Source organism: Pipra filicauda, unplaced genomic scaffold (genome assembly GCF_003945595.2).
Source record: "Pipra filicauda isolate LSUMZ 115617 unplaced genomic scaffold, ASM394559v2 scaffold41_size5083284_pilon, whole genome shotgun sequence".
In the NCBI taxonomy this organism is placed as follows: Eukaryota; Metazoa; Chordata; class Aves; order Passeriformes; family Pipridae; genus Pipra; species Pipra filicauda.
Genome location: NW_024104554.1, coordinates 2102246 through 2122356, shown reverse-complemented (window position 1 = coordinate 2122356; position 20111 = coordinate 2102246). Strand labels below are relative to the sequence as shown.

At 38.1% G+C, this 20111-nt stretch overlaps 1 protein-coding gene across 12 annotated transcripts in view; it reads left to right on the top strand.

Moving 5' to 3' along the window:
- DLGAP2 (DLG associated protein 2) overlaps nt 1-20111 on the top strand; it is a 449538-nt gene that overhangs the window by 415558 nt on the left and 13869 nt on the right. For all 12 annotated transcript variants that reach the window (XM_027744792.2, XM_039385548.1, XM_039385558.1 and 9 more), the window contains 3 exons: nt 3848-4197; nt 15293-15378; nt 16560-16975. In XM_027744792.2, coding sequence (XP_027600593.1) covers nt 3848-4197; nt 15293-15378; nt 16560-16975 — 852 coding nt within the window. The remainder of the gene's footprint in view (nt 1-3847; nt 4198-15292; nt 15379-16559; nt 16976-20111) is intronic.

Sequence of the window (20111 nt, the reverse complement as noted above, 5' to 3'; positions counted from 1 at the left end):
AGATTTTACAAACAGCATGGCAGAAGGCTGTTGCTTTTACTTTACTTTGCTCAGCAGCAGCACTGGTGAGAGAAATATCAGGAGTGTTCAGGATATGCACAGTAAAACCACTCAGAAAACTAAAGAAATCAGAAATCTTTGGTCATCTTCCATGAGCACCAGAAATAACTGAAGGTTATCCAGAGTTGACACTTTATATGTCTGAACATGGAGCAGGCTTGCTGAAGTCCACAATTTAAATCAGTCTGAAGCCATCCTGTGGCAGCTCTGCCCTCCTGGTGCTTTGCTATTGGACACCCCTACCTCATGCTGGTTCTCATCCCTCACTGTCATGGTGCCTCTGACACCCAGCTTGTTCTGACTGAAGACAAGCATCCTCCATATCAGTCTTCTTGTTCCCTGTTCAGCTTTCATCACTAGTGCCCTGGATGGAGTTACTGGGGCACTGTCCTCAGCCAGGACTCAGTACTCCAGGGCTGCATTACCCAGCGCCAGCCCTCCCTGTGGGAATTACAAAATCTACCACAGCCCTGGAGTTTGCAGAATGATGCACCAAAAAAGGAGGAAGACACAAAGCAGCACTCAGGTTTTATACACTTGCTTTGGACTAATAACTACTAAGGCAAATAAAATTTGCAAAGCAGCAAATGATTCAAAGCAGCAAATGATGCAAAGCTGACAGGAGCTCCTGTCCACCAGCATACCAAGGGGGTGATAAATAAAAAGGAAGTTCATTTTCTATTAGGAGAAGGAAATGTTTCTCCCCATATATAATGTGCGCCAGGGCCAAGAATTGGACATGATAGACAACCGTTACTGTTGATAAGTGTAATATTCACAGATGTAATTATTTATGGAAACAATTTGAAAGTGACAAAAAATTTCATGCTTCAGACCTCAAGGCAATACTTATTCAAACCTAAACCCAAGCATGAACAGTAAACTATGGATTACTGGGTTACTTTCTCCTTTACCAAACACCTAATCTATTATGTAGTCATCTCTTAAGTCAGCAACATATACCAAGTTTGCCTGAGGCAAGTCTTAGTCACATTATTCACCGAAGTTATCCTATTTACTTTACTAGAACCACTTGAATGATTAAAGTAAATAGAATTTGGTGGCAAGATTTGCCTCACAAATGCATGTCTCCACCTGATTTTGTCGGTCTCCAATTAGTCCCAGATTTCTGTGTCTCTGAAACTGTTGTTCCAGATATGAACTCATTAACTGTGTAGAGATGGATTTTTTTATTCCCTGCTCAGTATTTGATCTCTGTGACTGTAGCTTAGGAATTAATCGGATTTCTTCTTGCCATATTTCACTCTAAATATGTAGCCAATTTCTCACAAGCTTCCAGTCTTTCCTCTGATTTCTTCTACTTGTTGGGATTTTTAAATCCTGTTTAGTGTTCATGATCAAATACTTGCCAGAATACTGCAGTTACTCTAATACTTGATGGCTTTAAAACATGTCACCACACTGAAAGAATCAGAAATTTCTAGAATAAAATATTCAATCCTGGGGGGGAAAAAGGGAGGGGGGGGGAAGCAAGTTGTTTTGGTTTTGCCACAAGGAGAATTTTTCTTTTTTAGAAATGTAAATGAAGATTAAGTAAGCTATGAAGGTTGCAACAGAAGTTTAACATTTATATTCATTAGACAGAGAAGTGATCTGCTGCCCAAGTAGTAGGGATATACTTACTTGTGATGTTTCATTATCACATTTACCATATGTTTCATTTTTCACTGCTATTCTTTTGCATGAAGACAGACAGTAAAAAACAGTAAAGTAGTTACAACAGTGATAACCTGTCTTATGTTATAGGTAAAATTGGCTTCTTGTGCGGGATATCACTCACCCTATTTCACCTCATTGTCTCTATTTCTAATTTTTGCCAGCACTTTGATCACTTGCATCTACATTTGCAGGGAGAAGGTGAGGGAGCAGCATTATGGCTACTGTTTTATTGGAAACATTCCTTAGAGCCACTGCTTGAGCTCATTAGACACTATCCTGATTTCCAAGCTTTACAGCCCCTCCCTTCTTCTATGAACTTTCTGTATTCCCCAAAGCATCTTAAAAATTTCAGGTTCTCTTCCTTCTTAACTGCTGTTACAAAAGTGACGGAAGATAAGATTGGTAATAGGACAACAAAATGGCACTTCAAAAAACACCCAGTCTTAGAATTTGAAGAGTATGCTTCACGTGTTTTACGTGTTTCACTCTGTTAGAGCAATTTAGCTCAGAGCGAGACTCTCTTTAGATCTTTACCAGAATTGAGCAACATCAGTAGTAATTCAAAGTGTTCTTTAAATGAAGGTTTTTTTCTTCCCAGCTCTGCCTTACTCTGTTTTATATATGACCACCCTTTTATTTATGATTATCAAGAATCAGTGTTTAAAAGTCGTTTTCTCCAGGCTCACTTTTCACATATGCTGGCCTGGTGACACAGGCTCAGCAGTTCCCAGGTGTTAATAAATTCCTAAGCTGCTCTCTTCACTCTAGAAAGCTGCAACATATCCTTATATCAAAAAGCACAACTGGAGAGGCTGACTTCAGCACTCATCAGCCCGTATTTGTGTAATGGGAAGAGGAATTCTTGTAGAATCCTTTTTGGACTCAAGTAATCCCAAATCCAAGGTTACCTGAGTAATGTCAATGCATTTGGTAACGCCAGAAAAAGGCAAACTTTTTCCTTAAGTCATTCAGTCACTCTGCATGTATATATCATGTTGTTTCAGCATTATCAATATCATAGAATCATAGAATCACAAAATGGCCTGGGAAAACAAAGCAATTTACTTTATCTTCTCGTAACTATGCAAGAAGTTAATTAGACTTGGTTTCTCCACACAGGAACACAGACAGACATATCACAATGCAATTTTTAACACTTGCTAATTTTATGAATTATGATTATATGTGCTTTGTGAAAAATACTCTTCCATTACAGAAATGCTCTTTTTAGTACCAGAAGAGTATAGTGGGCTTAGACAATTAGAAAATTCAGCTGTGTGATATTAATGACTACATATTAATCTCTATGAAATTTCTAAAATTTTGTAAGGAAGCAGTATTGGCACAGTTCTGCATCTGTAGAGCTTTCTTGGATGTTTTATTGAGCCTTATGCTGCAAGACAGGATCTGTGTTAAACCAGCCTCACTACTGCTCTGCTCATCGAAGTCTTAGTAGCTTTGCATATATTATAACAGTTTTTACATGCCTTGAATTTCTTTTTATTAACTCTATTGTGGATATTTTAAAAATATATGCTTCTTACACAAGTCAGTAGCCAACCTTGCCTAATTCCAATCCGTACATCGGGAAGTATTTTAAAAGGTTGAAGTGTGGCATACCATAAAGAAGTTACTGAATAATATTTTGTTCCAGTATAGTGATGCTACTTTCTTAATACACTATATCCATACAGAGCTCACAGCTCAGATGATAAGAGGGAAAAAAATTTTCCTTTACTTCTCTTATGAGCTTTATCCCATGTGGGTACAACCTCAGAAGCCCCAGTGTGTACCTACCCAGCACAAATCTTAACACACATATCCTCACTAACTCTCTTTCATCTTCACTGTAATCTGGGTCTCCCATTTCCACTCCTTCCTCACTGGTTGAAATAAAATATTTCTGTGGATACCCATCTGACTCTGAGAGACACTTTCAACTAATAGTGAGGTTCACAAAAAACACTATGTTGCCTCATCATAATTTTTAAGTAGCAGAATCTTAAGGTGATTTCTGTTGTGAAGTTTCCATCAGATTAATCTTGATTTCTCTTTTTTTTTTCTTGTTTTATTTTTATCTTTTTTTTTCTTTAAATTCTTTCCATAGCTGTAACTTATACAAGTTACAAAAAAACACCACCACCGGTACCCCCTCGTACCACTTCCAAGCCACTGATCTCAGTCACGGCACAGAGCAGCACAGAATCCACCCAGGATGCCTATCACGACAGCCGGACTCAGAGGATATCCCCGTGGCCGCAGGACGGGCGAGGGATGTACAACTCCACCGACAGTTTGGACAGCAACAAGGCCATGAATCTCGCCTTGGAGACTGCAGCCGCACAGCGCCACGCGGCCGAGGGCCAGAGCACCTCCATACGGACCAGCGACAAGGCCATTTTAGTGACAAAAGCAGAGGAGTTTCTTAAGAGTCGGCGTTCCTCTATAGGGATTCAGGTAGCCTATCATTAACATCTGCCTGTGATGAATTTCTTGTCTTCTGTCTGGAAATAGCATAGAATGAGTCATTCAGCTTCACTGGCTCTAATAATCTAACAAACAACCCCTGGCTGCTTGGTGTTAATTGTGATTCACATCATGGCAGCATGGCTGTGCAGAAAAGTCTTTGGCTAATACACTGTACCTGAAAGAAAATGAATGAATAAATCTCTAGGGAGGTTACCTGTCATTAACACTTGATATGAAAATTATACTGCAGAGCTACAGGTGAACAGCATGTTCATCTCCTTCTCTCTATGAATTCACAGTCCTTTTTATAGAACTATGCCAGCTTCAAAATGCTTGACTCTATTTTTTCCATTATCTTTCTCTTTTGACCTTGGAAAATGTGTAATGCCACTCGATCTTCAATTATTCTCCCTAAAAAGAACCCCCCTGCTCTTACTTGTAGTTGTACTGGAAAGAGGGTACCAAGGAAGAGAAAGAAATACAGCATATTTCATTACTTGCCATAGGCAAACACAGTCTTAAAGCATTCTTCCATTTGTCCATCAAAACCCACAATATTTATTTCACCTGAAAAAACATGTGTCAGACTGTGGAAAGCTCAGTCAAGTTCTATTGTTTCAGGCAAATGAAATAAGACATCTCCAAATGCAAATTTTGATTGCTATTCCTTCTACTAAATGGAAAGTACTAGATAGCTGGCAATGGTCATTTGTTTAAATCTCTAGAATATACCAAGTAGTAATAAAAATCAGAAAGTTGAGCTTGCAGAGAATGTAAAGTCCTTTGAGATAGAAGTAGAGGAAGATTTAGGCTTCTGTTTTGATGAATATTTCCCTTTATATCACTGGGGTTCACTTCTGTGTTAAAAATATCTACTTTTGCTAGATTAGCTATAGAGGAAATGCAATTTATTTTGTTATAGCTATAGGTATTGTGGCAACAGTAACATAGATCTTGAGAAGGTAATAACCCATGTAAAAAAAGCCCAGTGAGTGACTGTGTATTGGAAATATACAAGAATTTACATGGAAGTATATTATTTTCTTTAAAAAGTAATTCCATTTCCATTAATTTCACTGTATACTTAGAGAGAACTGTTTGGGTTAAGCATGTAGCAGCTACTGATGGAACTTCACAGGTTAACATTTTAGTGTTATGTAATTTTGCTGTTCCATTATGTGTTAGACTAATGGGAAGGAATCAGCTTTGACAGCAACCTGTTTGTCCATTTCTTGGCATAAAAGCGTTTCCTTCTGATTTTTCAGATGCAGAAGGGTAGAATGTAATGTAACAACAATGGTAAAATATTCAGATGGATACTTTTCAAATGTTTTACAAAGTAATTAGTGTATCCCGAATTGTTCAGAGAAGGGGCTTAGAGATAACATGGAAAAGCTCAAAGGAGCAGCAAGTAATCTTTGCTACCTTTTAGCCCCTAACCTGAAGCTTACTTTTCAGAAACAAACAGTACCTAGTGTTGTTCTTATCCCTTCTTAACAACAATTGTGCACAATTATATTTATCAGTGTTGGTGTCTTGATTTGGTCACTCCTGAGATTCCAGAAATTAATTCTGGAACTTTGATTACATCACTTGGTCTTGTTTATTACTGCAGGTGATGACCAGTACTTTTCACTGGTCTCTGACCCATCTTTATATGTGCTGTGTTTAATAATATGTTCTTATCCACAAAAACACCCGTGCAATGATTTGCAGGAAGGCAGCAGATCTTCCGTAGCACCTTGTCATCTGATGCTTGGCCTGTAATAGTGGTCCTCAGGTGCACACATGGAAAAAAACAAATACTGTTTGCAACAGCAGGTCTTAGAAGGACAAGCTATTTGTTATCTTTTGAGAAGTACAAGCTACTTGGTTGTACCATTTGGCATTAGATAAGATTATATTTGCAACAGTAGCCTGAGAACACATTCTAGTTGTTTAGGGGTTTTTTCAGCAGTAAGTTTCACACTTCACATTAGTGAAAAAATACATTTCTGCAGTATTTTTAAATAGGAAATACATTTTGTTATATTACTATTGCCAGGTTTGTATGGAATGAAAACACAGCGTAGAACATTCTTATCGCAAACTACACAAATAGAAATTTATGCACTCAAAATACATTTGAAGTATTTAATTTCTTTTAGTCTTCTGTGTCAAAGTACCTTGGAAAAGGATGTTTTTTATTTGCATATTTCCTTGATTGACTAAATAACTTGTTTTCTCATTAGCATTCCATGCCAGGGTAATGCATTGAATTTGCATTTATTTGCATTAATTAATTTGCTATCAGGATGGTTAATTTGTGCGTTTCTTAATGTTCCATTCCTTTAACACATTGATGTGGGAATGCTTGCCAGCGGAGCTTCATACAGGAGCAGAAAGGCACAAAGATACAGAGCGACCAGCGATGCTGCTGCGTGTGGAAATACTATGGACCCAGCCTAGGGCTCCCATGTCTTTGGTATATATAGTTTGTGTAGTGTGCATGTAGTGAATAGAAGTCCCTTTAGAAAGTCCTGGCATACTTAGGCATGTGCCAATAGGATTGGTATTCACATGCACAGAGAGCTCATGCTCCTTGGGAAGCGCTGGACTTAGCATGAAGATCAGTAGTACCCTGTCTGCAGAGACAGAGAACAGCACAAATACAGTAACCCATCTTACGGTAGGTTAGTCCTATCTCACATGGGAATTTTGAGACAAAAATAAAAAGAAAGCTTCAGAAACAAAGCTTTTCCAGCTGGGGGGCTTTGGGGATTTTTTTTGGTTTTGGTTTTGTTTTTCCATTATCGTATTTAAATCAAAAGGAATATTGTCAGACATGTCAGTAGGCACTGGGAAAAAAGTGTTGATTTCTAAATTCAAATGAATTACAAAATACTGATTTTGAGATTAAAAATTTATTCAACAATATTAAGAATATATATACATATAAAGAATAAAACTCTTGTAACATTAGTAGCAATAAACTTCATATCTGTCTTCTGTCATGACAGCAAAAGACTAATCAAAGTATTTGAATTAAAATGGAAAGTAGAGATCATCAAGAGTAAAATAACCTCTATGTTAGAACGAAGTTGTTGCTAAGATATTTTCCAGGATTTTCCTTACTCTTTTGCCCACCCTGATATATATGCTAATGATTAACATTCAAAATCTGCTCTAGTTATAAACCATTTCATATTAATAGCATTCGGAATGTGAAATATATGAGAAAACATGTCAAGAAATTGTTCCTTATTTATTTCAAGTATTTCAAAATGTACAGTCTTCTGTCAGTCTTCTGAAACATGCGGTTTCTTCTCTATTTAAAAGACATCAAGGCTTCTCAAAATGAACAGAAACCCCATAAATGAATGAGATGGAAATGAATGTTCTAGGTGTGAAGGCTGATTCATGGTGGTATTTTTGGAGACAAACACTAATTGTAATGTAGAGAATGGACTCTGTCATCTTCATTTATCATCAGGAAATGACACTTCAAAATACCTAGTGGTTTTTTTATAATCTCCAGAATCTACATTAAACAAATCATTCTTATAAATCAAAGGCTGTATCCAGGAGGATTAGTGCAATAATTGGCCTGCTGAATTTTTTTGCGCCAAAAGGAGATCTTCTGGATAATACTTATATATATATTTAGTAACATTATTCATGTCAAATGGTAAAAACTTTGTTCCCAATATTCTTTAGTCTCAAACTGAAATTTCCCTTTAACACAAAGCCTTTTTTAGCCCCATGGCACAGGTACTCAGATGAGCATTTACATTTTCTTTGTACTGTTTAGGTTATAACATCCTTGTCAGTGCTCTATTTCAGTGTACGCATATCCATCAAAAGAAATATTCTCGTTGATTACACTGGTCTTTGGATCATAAATGATCCAAAGTTCTAGAAGTAAGTGTTGTTCATTGTCCTCCTAAAATGACTGTCAGATCGTGCTTTTGTGAGAGAAGTGTGTGAAGTCCTTGGCCTGGAGAAGTCAGTGAATATTTGTTGGTTCAGAGCAATTTGCTACTTAGCATTAATTGCACTAAAAAAGTTATGAGCAACCTCTACTCTGTGCATTAATTTCTTGCTACACTCTCATTTTAGTTTGACATGCATCCCACTTCTAAACTCTGGCATGTATTGTTCGCAAAAAAGTTTTCAACCTGTTGTATGATATTCTTGTGGTAATTAGCACTTGCTGTGCCATGCCATGTATTTGAGTAGTCCAGATGTTCTGTTGGGAAGCAGTGGAGCAGCAAAATTGAGCTCTGTGGTGAGGCACAAAAAAATGTCTCAAGCATGAAAGTGTAGGTTTATTTTAGTGGATTTCTAAAAATCATTTTGAAAGAGTATACCCTTTTGGTTTGATAAAAGTATTCTATCGCTTAAGGAAAGCAGTAGCAGTGAGTACTGTAGTTTTATTTGAAGTATTTTACCTACTTTGAAGTCACTGCATACAAATGAGATTTCCCTCTACCTAAGAATGGTTATCTGAATTCACAATTACATGTACTTGATCTAATGTCAAATATAGTGTTTTCTACCCTTTTTTACTCTTGTTATCACTGAGAAGCCTATGTTAGAGAGGAAGGGTGAATTATTTCCCTTCCTGTATATCATCAGAGATTGTTTATTAAATTCTAATAATAGAATAAATTGGTTACATCAGTGAAAACCCATTGAGGGCACTGAAGTCACATAGGGAGAGATAGTGTGGCCTGAAGGACTCTTACTACTAATGTTTATGAGAGATAAGTGAAAGTCACCAGGTTAAAATCTGTTTTCTTCTGCATTGAATATATTAACTTCAAGTCTCTCTTAGAGACAGTATGTATGGAAGCTTAGACTGGAATTTTTAAGACACTGCAATATTATGTTACAGTGTCCATGTTTAAGTGCTTGTGTTTAAGAGCAGAATAATGCTATAATACAGAAATAAAGGTTGGTTTTAAATAATTAAAGTTATCAGCTAAAAAAGCATAGTAAATGCTTTGAAGGAATAATTTAGTTCACGCACCCTTTTCTAGAATGAGTGCCTATGAACAAACTAAGATTGATTATAACAAGAAAGTTATTTGCAATAGTGATTTGAATTTATTCAAATAATTTTGTGTTTGTATAATTTACTTGTAGATCATTTATTACCAAGGCAGTGCCAGTATCTCATAGTTAGTTTTCAAATTTTGAGCTGGATCGGACAGCAGTGACTGATCACAGAGGATTAATAGTATTGTCTGCTCCTTGAATTGGCAGAAAAGGACATGGAGGGGAGTGTTATGTCTTTGTGAAAGGTAAGACATAGAATCATGGAATCATAGAATATCTTGAGTTGGAAGGGACCTACAAGGATCATTGATAAAAGAAATAATCTCAAAATGCTCCATTACATATGATATTAATATTATAAGCCTTGTGGATATAACTCCATAAGACAACATTTTTCATGGGAAAAAATGCTGATCTTTAAAGAACTTTAGCTCTTCATTTGCAATGAGAGAGGAAGATGATGTGCTGTATTAGATTTACTAATTTCTTCTGCTTTTGTCAGTGACTGACTATTTTTTTATTTCCTCTTCTGTGGGAGACTCCGTCATAATCACATAGAGATATAATTTTTCACATTATTTAGCTTTGCTGAGATTGGGCCAATTTGCAAATATTAAGGCTTTTAGAACCCATGCAAGTATTAAAAAAATAATGAATCAAGGAGAATAACAACAGATTTATTAAGACTTACTTGAGTTTCAAGAGCCACACAATCAAACCACATGTATTACTTTTTCTCCTCTGCTCATTTGAATCTAGGCTGGCCAATCCGATTAAAGAGATTCCTGCTGTTTTCTAGCAGGAGTCTTTATAATGTCTGTCATTCAGAAATGTAATTTATTTGTTCATTTTTTTCTTTATGACTGCAAATTATTGTCTTATTTCCTGCTTTTACTTTTGTTGGCATTTGCTTCCATTTTCCATTTTGTTGGTTGTTACAATATTTGCAGTCCTAGATTGCACACACCCACATACACACACAAAAATTGGCATTCACCTGCTGTTACAAGGCACAGTGAGAAAATGAAAGCATTAAAATATCAAGGCAATCATCAGGTCATTTAGTTAGTGTCAGTTCTGGCAAGTTGGAGGGAAGGATAGTTTGGCAAGGGTTTGTATTTAGAGGTAAATAATATAATTTTTATTTTGATACCTGGGCCATCATTTTTTCTGATAATTTTGTTTTGAATAAAATTTTAGAGCGTATTACTTCATTTATACCTCTGAATTCTAGATGTCAATTGCATATTGAGTAAATGATTCAGGATTATATCTCTAGGTGAAATGCCAGCAAGAAAGCACTTGAAATCATATAGATGAAAAAGATTTTTTTCTCAGTGTGTTGCATCAATGGAGAGATACCAGCCCATGCAAAATATAAAAGGTAAATCTGCCTCCACACATCAAAAGCAGAGTTCAAAAGAAGATCGGCTATTTACTACTAACCCAAACGATGTAGCTGGCAAAAACAGATACACTTTCGATATGCAATGCGGAAGAAGAGATTGTGTTGCAGGTCTGCCTGCTTTGTTCCAACAACATCAATTGGACAAATTGATGTTCTCCATAGAGACCTTTCCTTATTTATGTCTTTAGACCATTGTGTTTCCAACAGCACTATGTCTGAGCTGCTCAGACATCCTTGTGGAAACCACAAGTCTATTCCCTGTCAATTGGCTGTTTCTCACCTCCAGAGTGTTACTAGCCATATGTTAGCCCCATGAGTATGATACTGTTGACCTTCCTTAATCTATTTCTGTGTTCAGAAATCTGGCCTCCACCTCATCCCCTAGGACTCAGTAGGTCCCAAGGAGCATAGTGTGTAGAAATGGTCATCCTAAGGATATCGCTCTATGGAGGAAGTGCAGTGCTTTAGAAGGAACTGAAATCAAAGACTGACATGTGTGGAGATATCAGCTTGGTTTCGTCTGTCTGGCTTTGTCTCAGGTCAGAACTGGCACACAATGCCTGTCTTTCCATGCTGAGCCATGTGAGCGAGCAGGAGGCCCTGATAAATCCTGCTCTTTGGTGTCCCTGGAGCCATCTCTTCTCTAGGCTGAACAGCCCCAACTCTTTCAGCCTGTCTTCATAGGAGAGCTGCTCCAGCCCTCTGACCATATTCGTGGCCTTCTCTGGACTAGCTCCAACAGGTCACTGTTCTTTTGTTGGGGTCCCCAGAGCTGGGCACAGCACTCCAGGTGGAGTCTCATAAGAGCTTCTTTTGATGCAGCCCAGGATGTCATTGGCCTTCTGAACTGCAAGCACACTTTGCCAGTTCACATTCAGTTTTTCAGCCAACAATACCCCCAAGTCCTTCTCCTCAGGGCTGCTCTCAATGCACTCACTGATACTGTATCCATGTTCAGGATTGCCCTTAGCCTTGTTTAATCTCATGAGGTTGCATCAAGCCTGTCCAGGTCTGTCTGGATGGCATTCCTTCCCTCCAGAGTGTCAGCTGCACCCAACAACTTGTTGGCATCAGCAAACTTGCCTAGGGTTCACTCAATCCCACTGTCCATATCACTGTCAAAGATGTTAAATAATACTAGTCCCACTACAGACACCTGAGGGACACCCACCACTTCTTACATGGTGGTCTCCACCAGACACCTGGTTTCTCCACACAGACATTGAGCTACACCCTATGAGTGCAACCATCCAGCCAATTTCTTATTCAGTGAGTCCAGCCATCAAATCCATGTCTTTCCACTTGAGATACAAAGATGTTTTGTGAGACAGTATCAAGTGTTTTCCACCAGTCCAGGTAGATTACGTTAGTCACCGTTCCCTCATCCACCACTGCTGTAACCCTGCTGTAGAAGGCCACCAAATTTTTCAAACATGATTTGCCTTTAGTGAAGCCGTGCTGGCTGTCCAACACAGTCCTAACTGTGGTCCACAACAATTCAGATGTACTGACATCAACTCTGCCAGATAGCTGACTATGTCTCCTTAGTCTGCAATGAAATCCCCTAATATTACCTAGTCACTACCAAGACTGGAAATGCTCAGGAGATCAGATTTCCTGTATCACTGTCATCTAGTTTAATAACCACTGCATTTTCTGAGCATAGGAAGATATCTTGATTTTGAGATCACAGTCTTAAGTATCTCTATAATGTCAATTTCCAAATTGCCAAATGCTTTCTGTTCTGTAAAACAGAAATACAGTCTCCTCCTCCAATAAGTGCTTGATAGTGACTCTGTCGGAGATCAAGGGAACTTCTCCAGGTTTTTCTCAAGCGTTACAAGATGCATCCAGTATGGCTTGGAAGGCCATGGTGTCTGCTACATTAACAAGATCTTCCAGTCTTCTTATTTACAGGAGATGAAATCCCTATTTGAAGACATGCCTTTTCGTGGCATTATTTTTTGTAGTTTAAACTCAGTAAATTCCTAAATTATGTGTTTAAACTCAGACTGAGTGGCTGCTTTGGGGAATGAACCCCAGTCCCATAGCTCTTAGCAACAGTTTAGACTTCTTAATCACTCCAGATGTTTTCAACATCAAATGGCTTCCTCCAGAAAATGTTTCTTTGCCTCAGACATCATCTTTCTGCTAGTGCTCATACAGTCACACCCAAGAGCCACAGTCTAAGCATTTTGTGTTATCTGCTCTTATTCACTACCACATCATAGAGTCACAAAATGGGTCAGGTTGGCAGGGTCCACAGTGGGTGATCTAATCCAACCTCCCTGCTTAAGCAGGGTCATCCTAGAACACATTACACAGGATTGCATCCAGATGGTTCTTGAGGTATCCCCAGTGAGGGAGACTCTACAACCTCTCTGGCCAATCTGTTCCAGTGTGTGATCACCTACACAGTCAAGAAGTTCTTCCTCATATTCAGGTGGAACTTCCTGTGCATCAGTTTTTGCCCATTGCTTCTTGTCCTATTGCTTGGCACCACTGAGAAGAGCCTGGCTCCATCCTTTTGACATCCTCCCTTCAAATACTGATATACATTGATAGGGTCCCCTCTCAGTCATCCCCTCTCCCTTTGAGAATAAGTTGACTTCACTCTTCAAAACATGTCCACATATATTTTAGCTCTCACCACAGTAGTCAAAGCTTCAAGTATAACTTGCTTCTCTGCTCCCCCTCAACAGGCTACATGAGTATCTCATTCTTGGGCCAGTTAATTCATGAAATGAAAAACAACCTATCTCTAATGAATGTGTTTTTTATGCAGCTTTCCTCATATCACTGAAAGGATATAAGGAAGTGCTTAGTCCCTCACTTAGACCTGAACTTGTTATCTAAGGCTCTTTGGGCTCTTCTGTGCTATAAATAAGGCTGTCTTTCCTGATAAATACCTCTTGTGCTAAGAAACTGGACTTTATGGCTGTTCTACTTAGAACAATGTTCTTGCAGGAGAGGGTGACCCTCCAAGCAGCTTAGGTTCTCACTTGTGTTGCAACCAAAACTCTTAACTAGGAAACCCACTTGCCTGTTTTTTTGGTTGGTTGTTCTTGCTTTTTTTCCTCCAAGCTGCTACCTCTGTCATTGAGGCTTTTTTTCACTACCAACGTCAAGAGGAATCTTTCTTTTTATACTGACAGCACCAAGTCCTGGAGACTCTTACCAAGTCTGATATTTTAGTTCTCTCAATGCACTGCCCATCCAAGTGAATATAGCCAGTTTCCATGCAGCTGCCAAGGTGGAAACAGATGACAGCATGCGCTGTCCCCTAGACCTTATGCAGAATAAATTGAATTACTGGGAGGTGTGTCTTTCCCTGACAGTTGCCCCAGTGATAGCCAGAGATTTTGGCAAACCTGTGCCTGATGTTACGCTGTACAGTTCAAGCATGCCATTAATATTCACTAGAGAGTTCTTGTACTTGCTGTTTTCATGAACATCTCCAAGACACACACAGGTAAATATGAACACGTACTAGTTGCTGTCTGGTGTTCCCATCCATGTGAATGTACATGGAGCTATGGCTTAAAGATGGCAAGAGAAGTTACCAGCAACTGGCTTCTTCAAGAAATGTAGTCTACATGTACACTCACTTCCCACCCTCCTTCCTCCTTGTCTCTACATCCTTTCAGAAACCCAGTGAGATTTGGACTGTGAGGCTGAGAGACAGCTGAAAAGACCATCAGGCTCTTTCCAGAGGTGCATGTGACTGCTGCAAGAGGAAAAGTTTTCTTGTGTGAATTCACACATGGAGTGTGCATATTGAAAAACTGGTTGCTGATATTGTTTTTTTATTTAACAATGAAAATATCATTCAAAAGGAAAAGTCAATTCTGTTCTTTTTTTTTTCCCTGCCTGTCCCTTGATTCAGTATAATTTCCATACTGCAGCACTCACTCTCTCTGTGTCGAAGACTTGGGGGTGGTGTGGTGTTGGTGAGTGTTATATAAAATCCCACAGAAACTTGCAAGAGCAATGTGGTCTCAGTTATGAAGAAAATTCTACTGTGAATATATCTTGGTAAGCATATTTCAGATGGGAGTACTATAAAAAGTGCATAAATTACTTGCTTGATATAGCATTTTCAGGACTATGTTATTAAGGAAGGTGAGACTGGGCATTCTACTGTATCCCTTACATCATTTAATGGTTTTATATTTGCCAATACAGTCGTCAATAAAATTTCATAGCACCATTTCTTTTTATCACTTGCAAGCTTATGGGGCTACTTGAGATTTTATTTTATTTTGTAAATCAAGGAGTATAATGAGATTTGTTTATAATAATATAAAAAGAGGCTGTCCTGTGGATTCCTCATTCTAAGAACAGCTCTTCCAGATCAAGCTTACTTCCTGATTCCACCAAACTGTGTAATTGCATCTGCTTAGGTTTGAAATAGGGAATTATATGGCAGAGCAGAAGTACTTGTGCAAAGCTTTAATAAGACAGCGCACCAAAGCAGTGATACCAGGCTGAATACCTATTACATTTGTCTTACTGTGCTAGGTGTTTCTTAGTGGTACGAGATTAAATATATAATTAATTTTGAATGAGTGTGTGTAGAAATAGTGCTGAGTTGTCAATGCTAACTCTGCAGATGTATCTTTTGTGTTGAATTAGGTGGAAACAGCAACTGACTCAGACACTGAAAGCAGAGGCCTACGGGAATACCACTCTGTTGGAATACAAGTGGAAGATGAAAAACGGTAATTCAAGCATGTAGAAAAATCTGTAGTCTTTTATAACACAACACACATTTGTAAACAGAGTTAATAACAAGCGTCTGGCAAGTGCTGCTCCTAAATAATTCACAAAGCCAAATTTATATGCATGCTTGTCATTTGGTAAAATTTGTAGAGATTACTTAGCAGTTGCTTCATATTTAACTAAATTTCCAGTTTTTAATTGGAAGGAAGGAAGTGAAAGTATTAAATTGAACTAGTGGCTTAATATAATTTCATTACTGGCAGAACAAATACGAGGAACTGTATATTGGAACAGTCTTCCTTCAATAGGACGACTCCTCATGCTGATCCAGGCTTTCCCCATCCACACAAGGAGATATACCGGTTAGGATGTAATCCATGATACCTTTTTCCTAAATTAGAATCAGTTTTTACACTTATTCAGTCCTCTAGTTTTGTAAAGATGCTGGCCCATCTACTAACCCACGGGTTATCCCTGGTAGGCACTGCATGTCAAGTGCTGGACTGAGACCATTATCTCATTTCACGGCAGCTGTCAGACAGTATCTGGTTGCTAATTGCGTTTTGCTGTCATTGACTAGAAGTAATTTGAGACAATAGGCTCAGATGTGAAAAGATTTCACAAATAATCTCTGCTTCTCTAACTTTTTAACACAAAGCTTTTCTAAAATGTCATTATTTGGTATCATATAAGAGTATGATACCAAATAGATATGATACCAAAGAAAATCAACCTTTAATGGGCACCCTATAAGCCAAAAAAAACCCCAACCCACAGTCTTAAACCTGCTGCTACTATTTTTCTTTTATTAGAGGATTCTCAAAAGTCCTAAGTTAGCAGATTTTCAGATTTTATCTAACTGAAATTCTTAACATTTGAAATTTTTTTAATATATGTACTTTACAGATATCTATCAGGAAGTTCTAGTTCTGCTAGTTATTTCCAGTTCATTTACTAATGATACATGTTATTTTGTAGTATGAGAATAAATCAATATTTACTTCCAGAGATAATTTGAATTATTTTCCTTTGTATCCTTGCTCAGATCAATGATGCCACTATGCATTTTGTTTTTCCTCTCTGTTGCTACTCACTGTCTTATTTCAGAGATATGCCTCTGTATTATCACATATGTTATCTATATGTCTTAATCTCTTTTCTTTCTTCCCTGTTCACCAAGGCACGGACGATTCAAGCGCTCAAACAGTGTAACAGCAGCTGTCCAGGCTGACCTGGAACTGGAGGGTTTTCCAGGACACATCACCATGGAAGACAAGGGACTTCAGTTTGGCTCGTCATTCCAGCAGCACTCAGAGCCCAGTACACCCACCCAGTATAGTGCAGTGAGAACTGTACGGACACAGGGACTGTTCAGTTACAGAGAAGATTATAGGACCCCAGTTGACACAACAAACCTTCCACCACCAGAACCCTGGCTGGAGCCAGCCATTGAGACAGTAGAGACTGGTCGAATGTCACCTTGTCGACGGGATGGATCTTGGTTTATGAAGTTACTACATACTGAAACTAAGAGAATGGAAGGATGGTGCAAAGAAATGGAAAGAGAAGCAGAAGAAAATGATCTTTCTGAAGAAAGTAAGAACAATTTTTTTATAGAAGTCTGCTAAAATAAGAAATATGTTAGGATAAAGCTGTGAGCTGTGGTTTTCCTTTACTCATACTGTAGGACCAAAGACTCTCTACAGAACCATAAGGTATAACACTATCCTGCAACTGACTGCACAAGACAGCATTTCCCAGAGTAAGGTTTTGTGGAAGTATTTAAAGACCCAACTTTAGAGTCAAGCGCAGGATCGAAGTCTGGTATTAGATACAGCTCAAATGCTGCAATAGCTCCATCCATAGCTCCAACTCTGACACATCCTTTACACTCACTTGTATGGCTCCAGTGCTTGACCCTTTACCAGAGCACACAGGGTGGTCCTATGTGAACCTTGGTTCACCCTTTTCCTGAAACCTGCAATTTTAACTCTTATTAATGAATAGTCATTTTAAAAATGTTTCTATTCCTTTACAGGCACTTCAGCCTGTTGGAAGAACAGAAAGCAGTAGGCAAGAACAATAGTTAAAGCACTTCTGCAGTTACACAGGCATATGCATTATTAGAAAATTCAGTTGTATTTTCTTATTATAATTTTGTCAAGAATCATTATTATTCTCCCGTGTCCCATAGACTCCTTGAAAGGAGTGATGGGTTAAAGTGAAAAATAATGTAGACTATTTTGGAACAAGATCCAAGCCAGCACTAATGATAGTAATATATCAAAGTGGTCCTAGCACTCAGTAGCCAACTCCCTGTGACTCCCTTTGAGGTCAATTATCCTTGTTCTTCAGGCTCAGTTTTATAAATATTTCAATCCCTGACAATCTGAATTATTGTCTCAGCTGAGCTTTTCTCAGATCGCAAATTAGTTCATATTAAGTTTTCTTACTAGCATCTTTCCCTGCCCTCCCTCCACGTACTCTTTCCTGGTCATCTTCTTTCCCCCTCAATGAGTTCTTGCTATGATCTACCCCCAAGTCTTGAGACAGGCCAGCATGGTGACTAAAAGGCCAAATTTTATTTCTTGTGCTGACCTTTTCAAAATAAATAATATCTATGTATTTACATCATCTTTTTTTTTATTTTACAGTCATATTTCTACACTATATTGTGTCCAAGTCTGCCAAGTAACAACATAGGATTTGGCGAGGGGTGGGGGGTGGGGTGTAAGACTGTTTTTCCTTCCTTCAGCCTCTGGTGCTTTCTGGACTGTAGGTTTTGTTCTTATTTTCATCATGGCAGAGCTGAGCTGAGAATTTTCCCCTTGCATTGATACTGTGAAGACTTTAATACCCTCCTAGGGTATTTGCAAAGTATAAATAATGAAATATTTTTATTTGATTAGCCCATGTGAGAATTTCCAAGCCTTCTTTCATAACAGTTATTTCTCACTACATTTTACCATGTCTTATTTTTCAATTCTCCAAATTTTCGCACTGCTGAATACTGACATTTCAATGCCATGTTGTAAGAATCCCTAAGCACCTGCTTCCCAGATCACCTGTTACTGATGTAGGGACATCAGTGCTTCTGATCTGAAGCAGAAGTTCAAAGAGCAAGATTTTGATCTCTTTGGAAAGAGTAAAATTATTTAGAGTGCAAAGGGGAGAAACACACAGGCAATTAGCCCCTCTCTTTCCTTAGGATGCCAGTGAGGCATCTGCAGGCAAGAGCGGGACTTCTCTTATCTCTTCTCTCTACAAGCTCTTCCTTGTGCACAGCCCTAGTCAAATCTGCAGCCATATGAAATGAACAGGGGAAATACACTCACATCAGTACTCCTCACTAGGAGACAGAGAGGCAGTTAGTGTTATTCCTTGGAATATGAAACTGTGTACTACATGAGGAAAACTTTGAGGAGCTGACTTTAGCTGAATACCTGTTCTCAGGTGCAGAACCACCCTCCTTCCCACCATGTGAAGTTATACTTTTTGACTCCAGAAATACTCTGAAACACCTTGTTGCATGGTGAATTGGCAATCAGGGAAGTAGTTTTCTGTAAATTGTACAAAGGACATGAAGACAAAATGGACTTCAGTAATTTTTATTAATATTTGGAGTTAGTGACACCCTTTTAACTTGGAATATTTCAGTCAGAAAACAAAATGTAATATCAGGATTTTGTTTCCCCATCTGTAGAGGAACTCTAATCTGTAAGAGAAAAAAGAGGGGAAAAAAAAGAAAAAGAGCAATTCCCTGGTAGAGAGTTGATAAAACACAACTGAAATGGACCTTTGAAATCCCTTTATCAAACTAACAAAAATGGGTTAATTACTTGCATTTGGGGGAACATTTTGGCCTCCCTAATAAAGAAGTTATTATCGAATAGGTCTATGTAGCATATCCAAAATGGAAGTTTGTGTTCAGCTGATTGTCAAAAGTAAACCCCAAAGTTCCAATTTTCCATTTTATGTGACTCATAATTTTCAAATTGTGTTATCTTTGAAATGGTATCCCTTCACCTAGCAATGCTTAGATCAAGTAAGAGGAAGTTTTCAAAGAATTAATTTCACCAAGAGAATGAGCTTCACAGCGTTTTAAAAATTCAGTGTGAATAATTTTTTTTCTGTTGAGTCTTTAGCACATTTTTTATCCCCAGTTTGAGCTACGGAGCTTATAAGGTATATATCCACAAGAACTTAAGTTTAATGATATCCCAGCATGAAATGGATCTGATTTTTTTAAATGTTTGTCAGTTCCTTGAAGAAAATACACAAAAATGACCAAGTCGAAAGCAAATAAATATGTTTTTTCATCTTCCAGCAGGAGCTACTATTCCCAAAACACTTCACAGCAAGGTTTGCACATTCAAACTGTCATTCTTAATGCTGAATAATTTCTTTTTAGCCTGAGTGTATTAATTGTACCTGAAGACCAAATATAGCTTTGCATCTCATGGGAGAAGGCTGTCCTTATGATACCACTTCTATTTCATTTTAAACACGGGAAGAGTTAAAATAGAACTGCATTTTAGAAAACAATTTCATTTTTGGCTTTAACACAATAGTTCCGAGATCACCGAGAGCTGTCTGATTGCTGTATTGATTTGTTCTTTCACTGTAGCTTTTGTCTTATAATGCTGTTTTAAGAACTTCACTCATCAGGTCCTAGAAAAAGAGAAAATAATCATTGCAGCAAAAATAACTTCTCTCTCTTTCTTTTCACAGA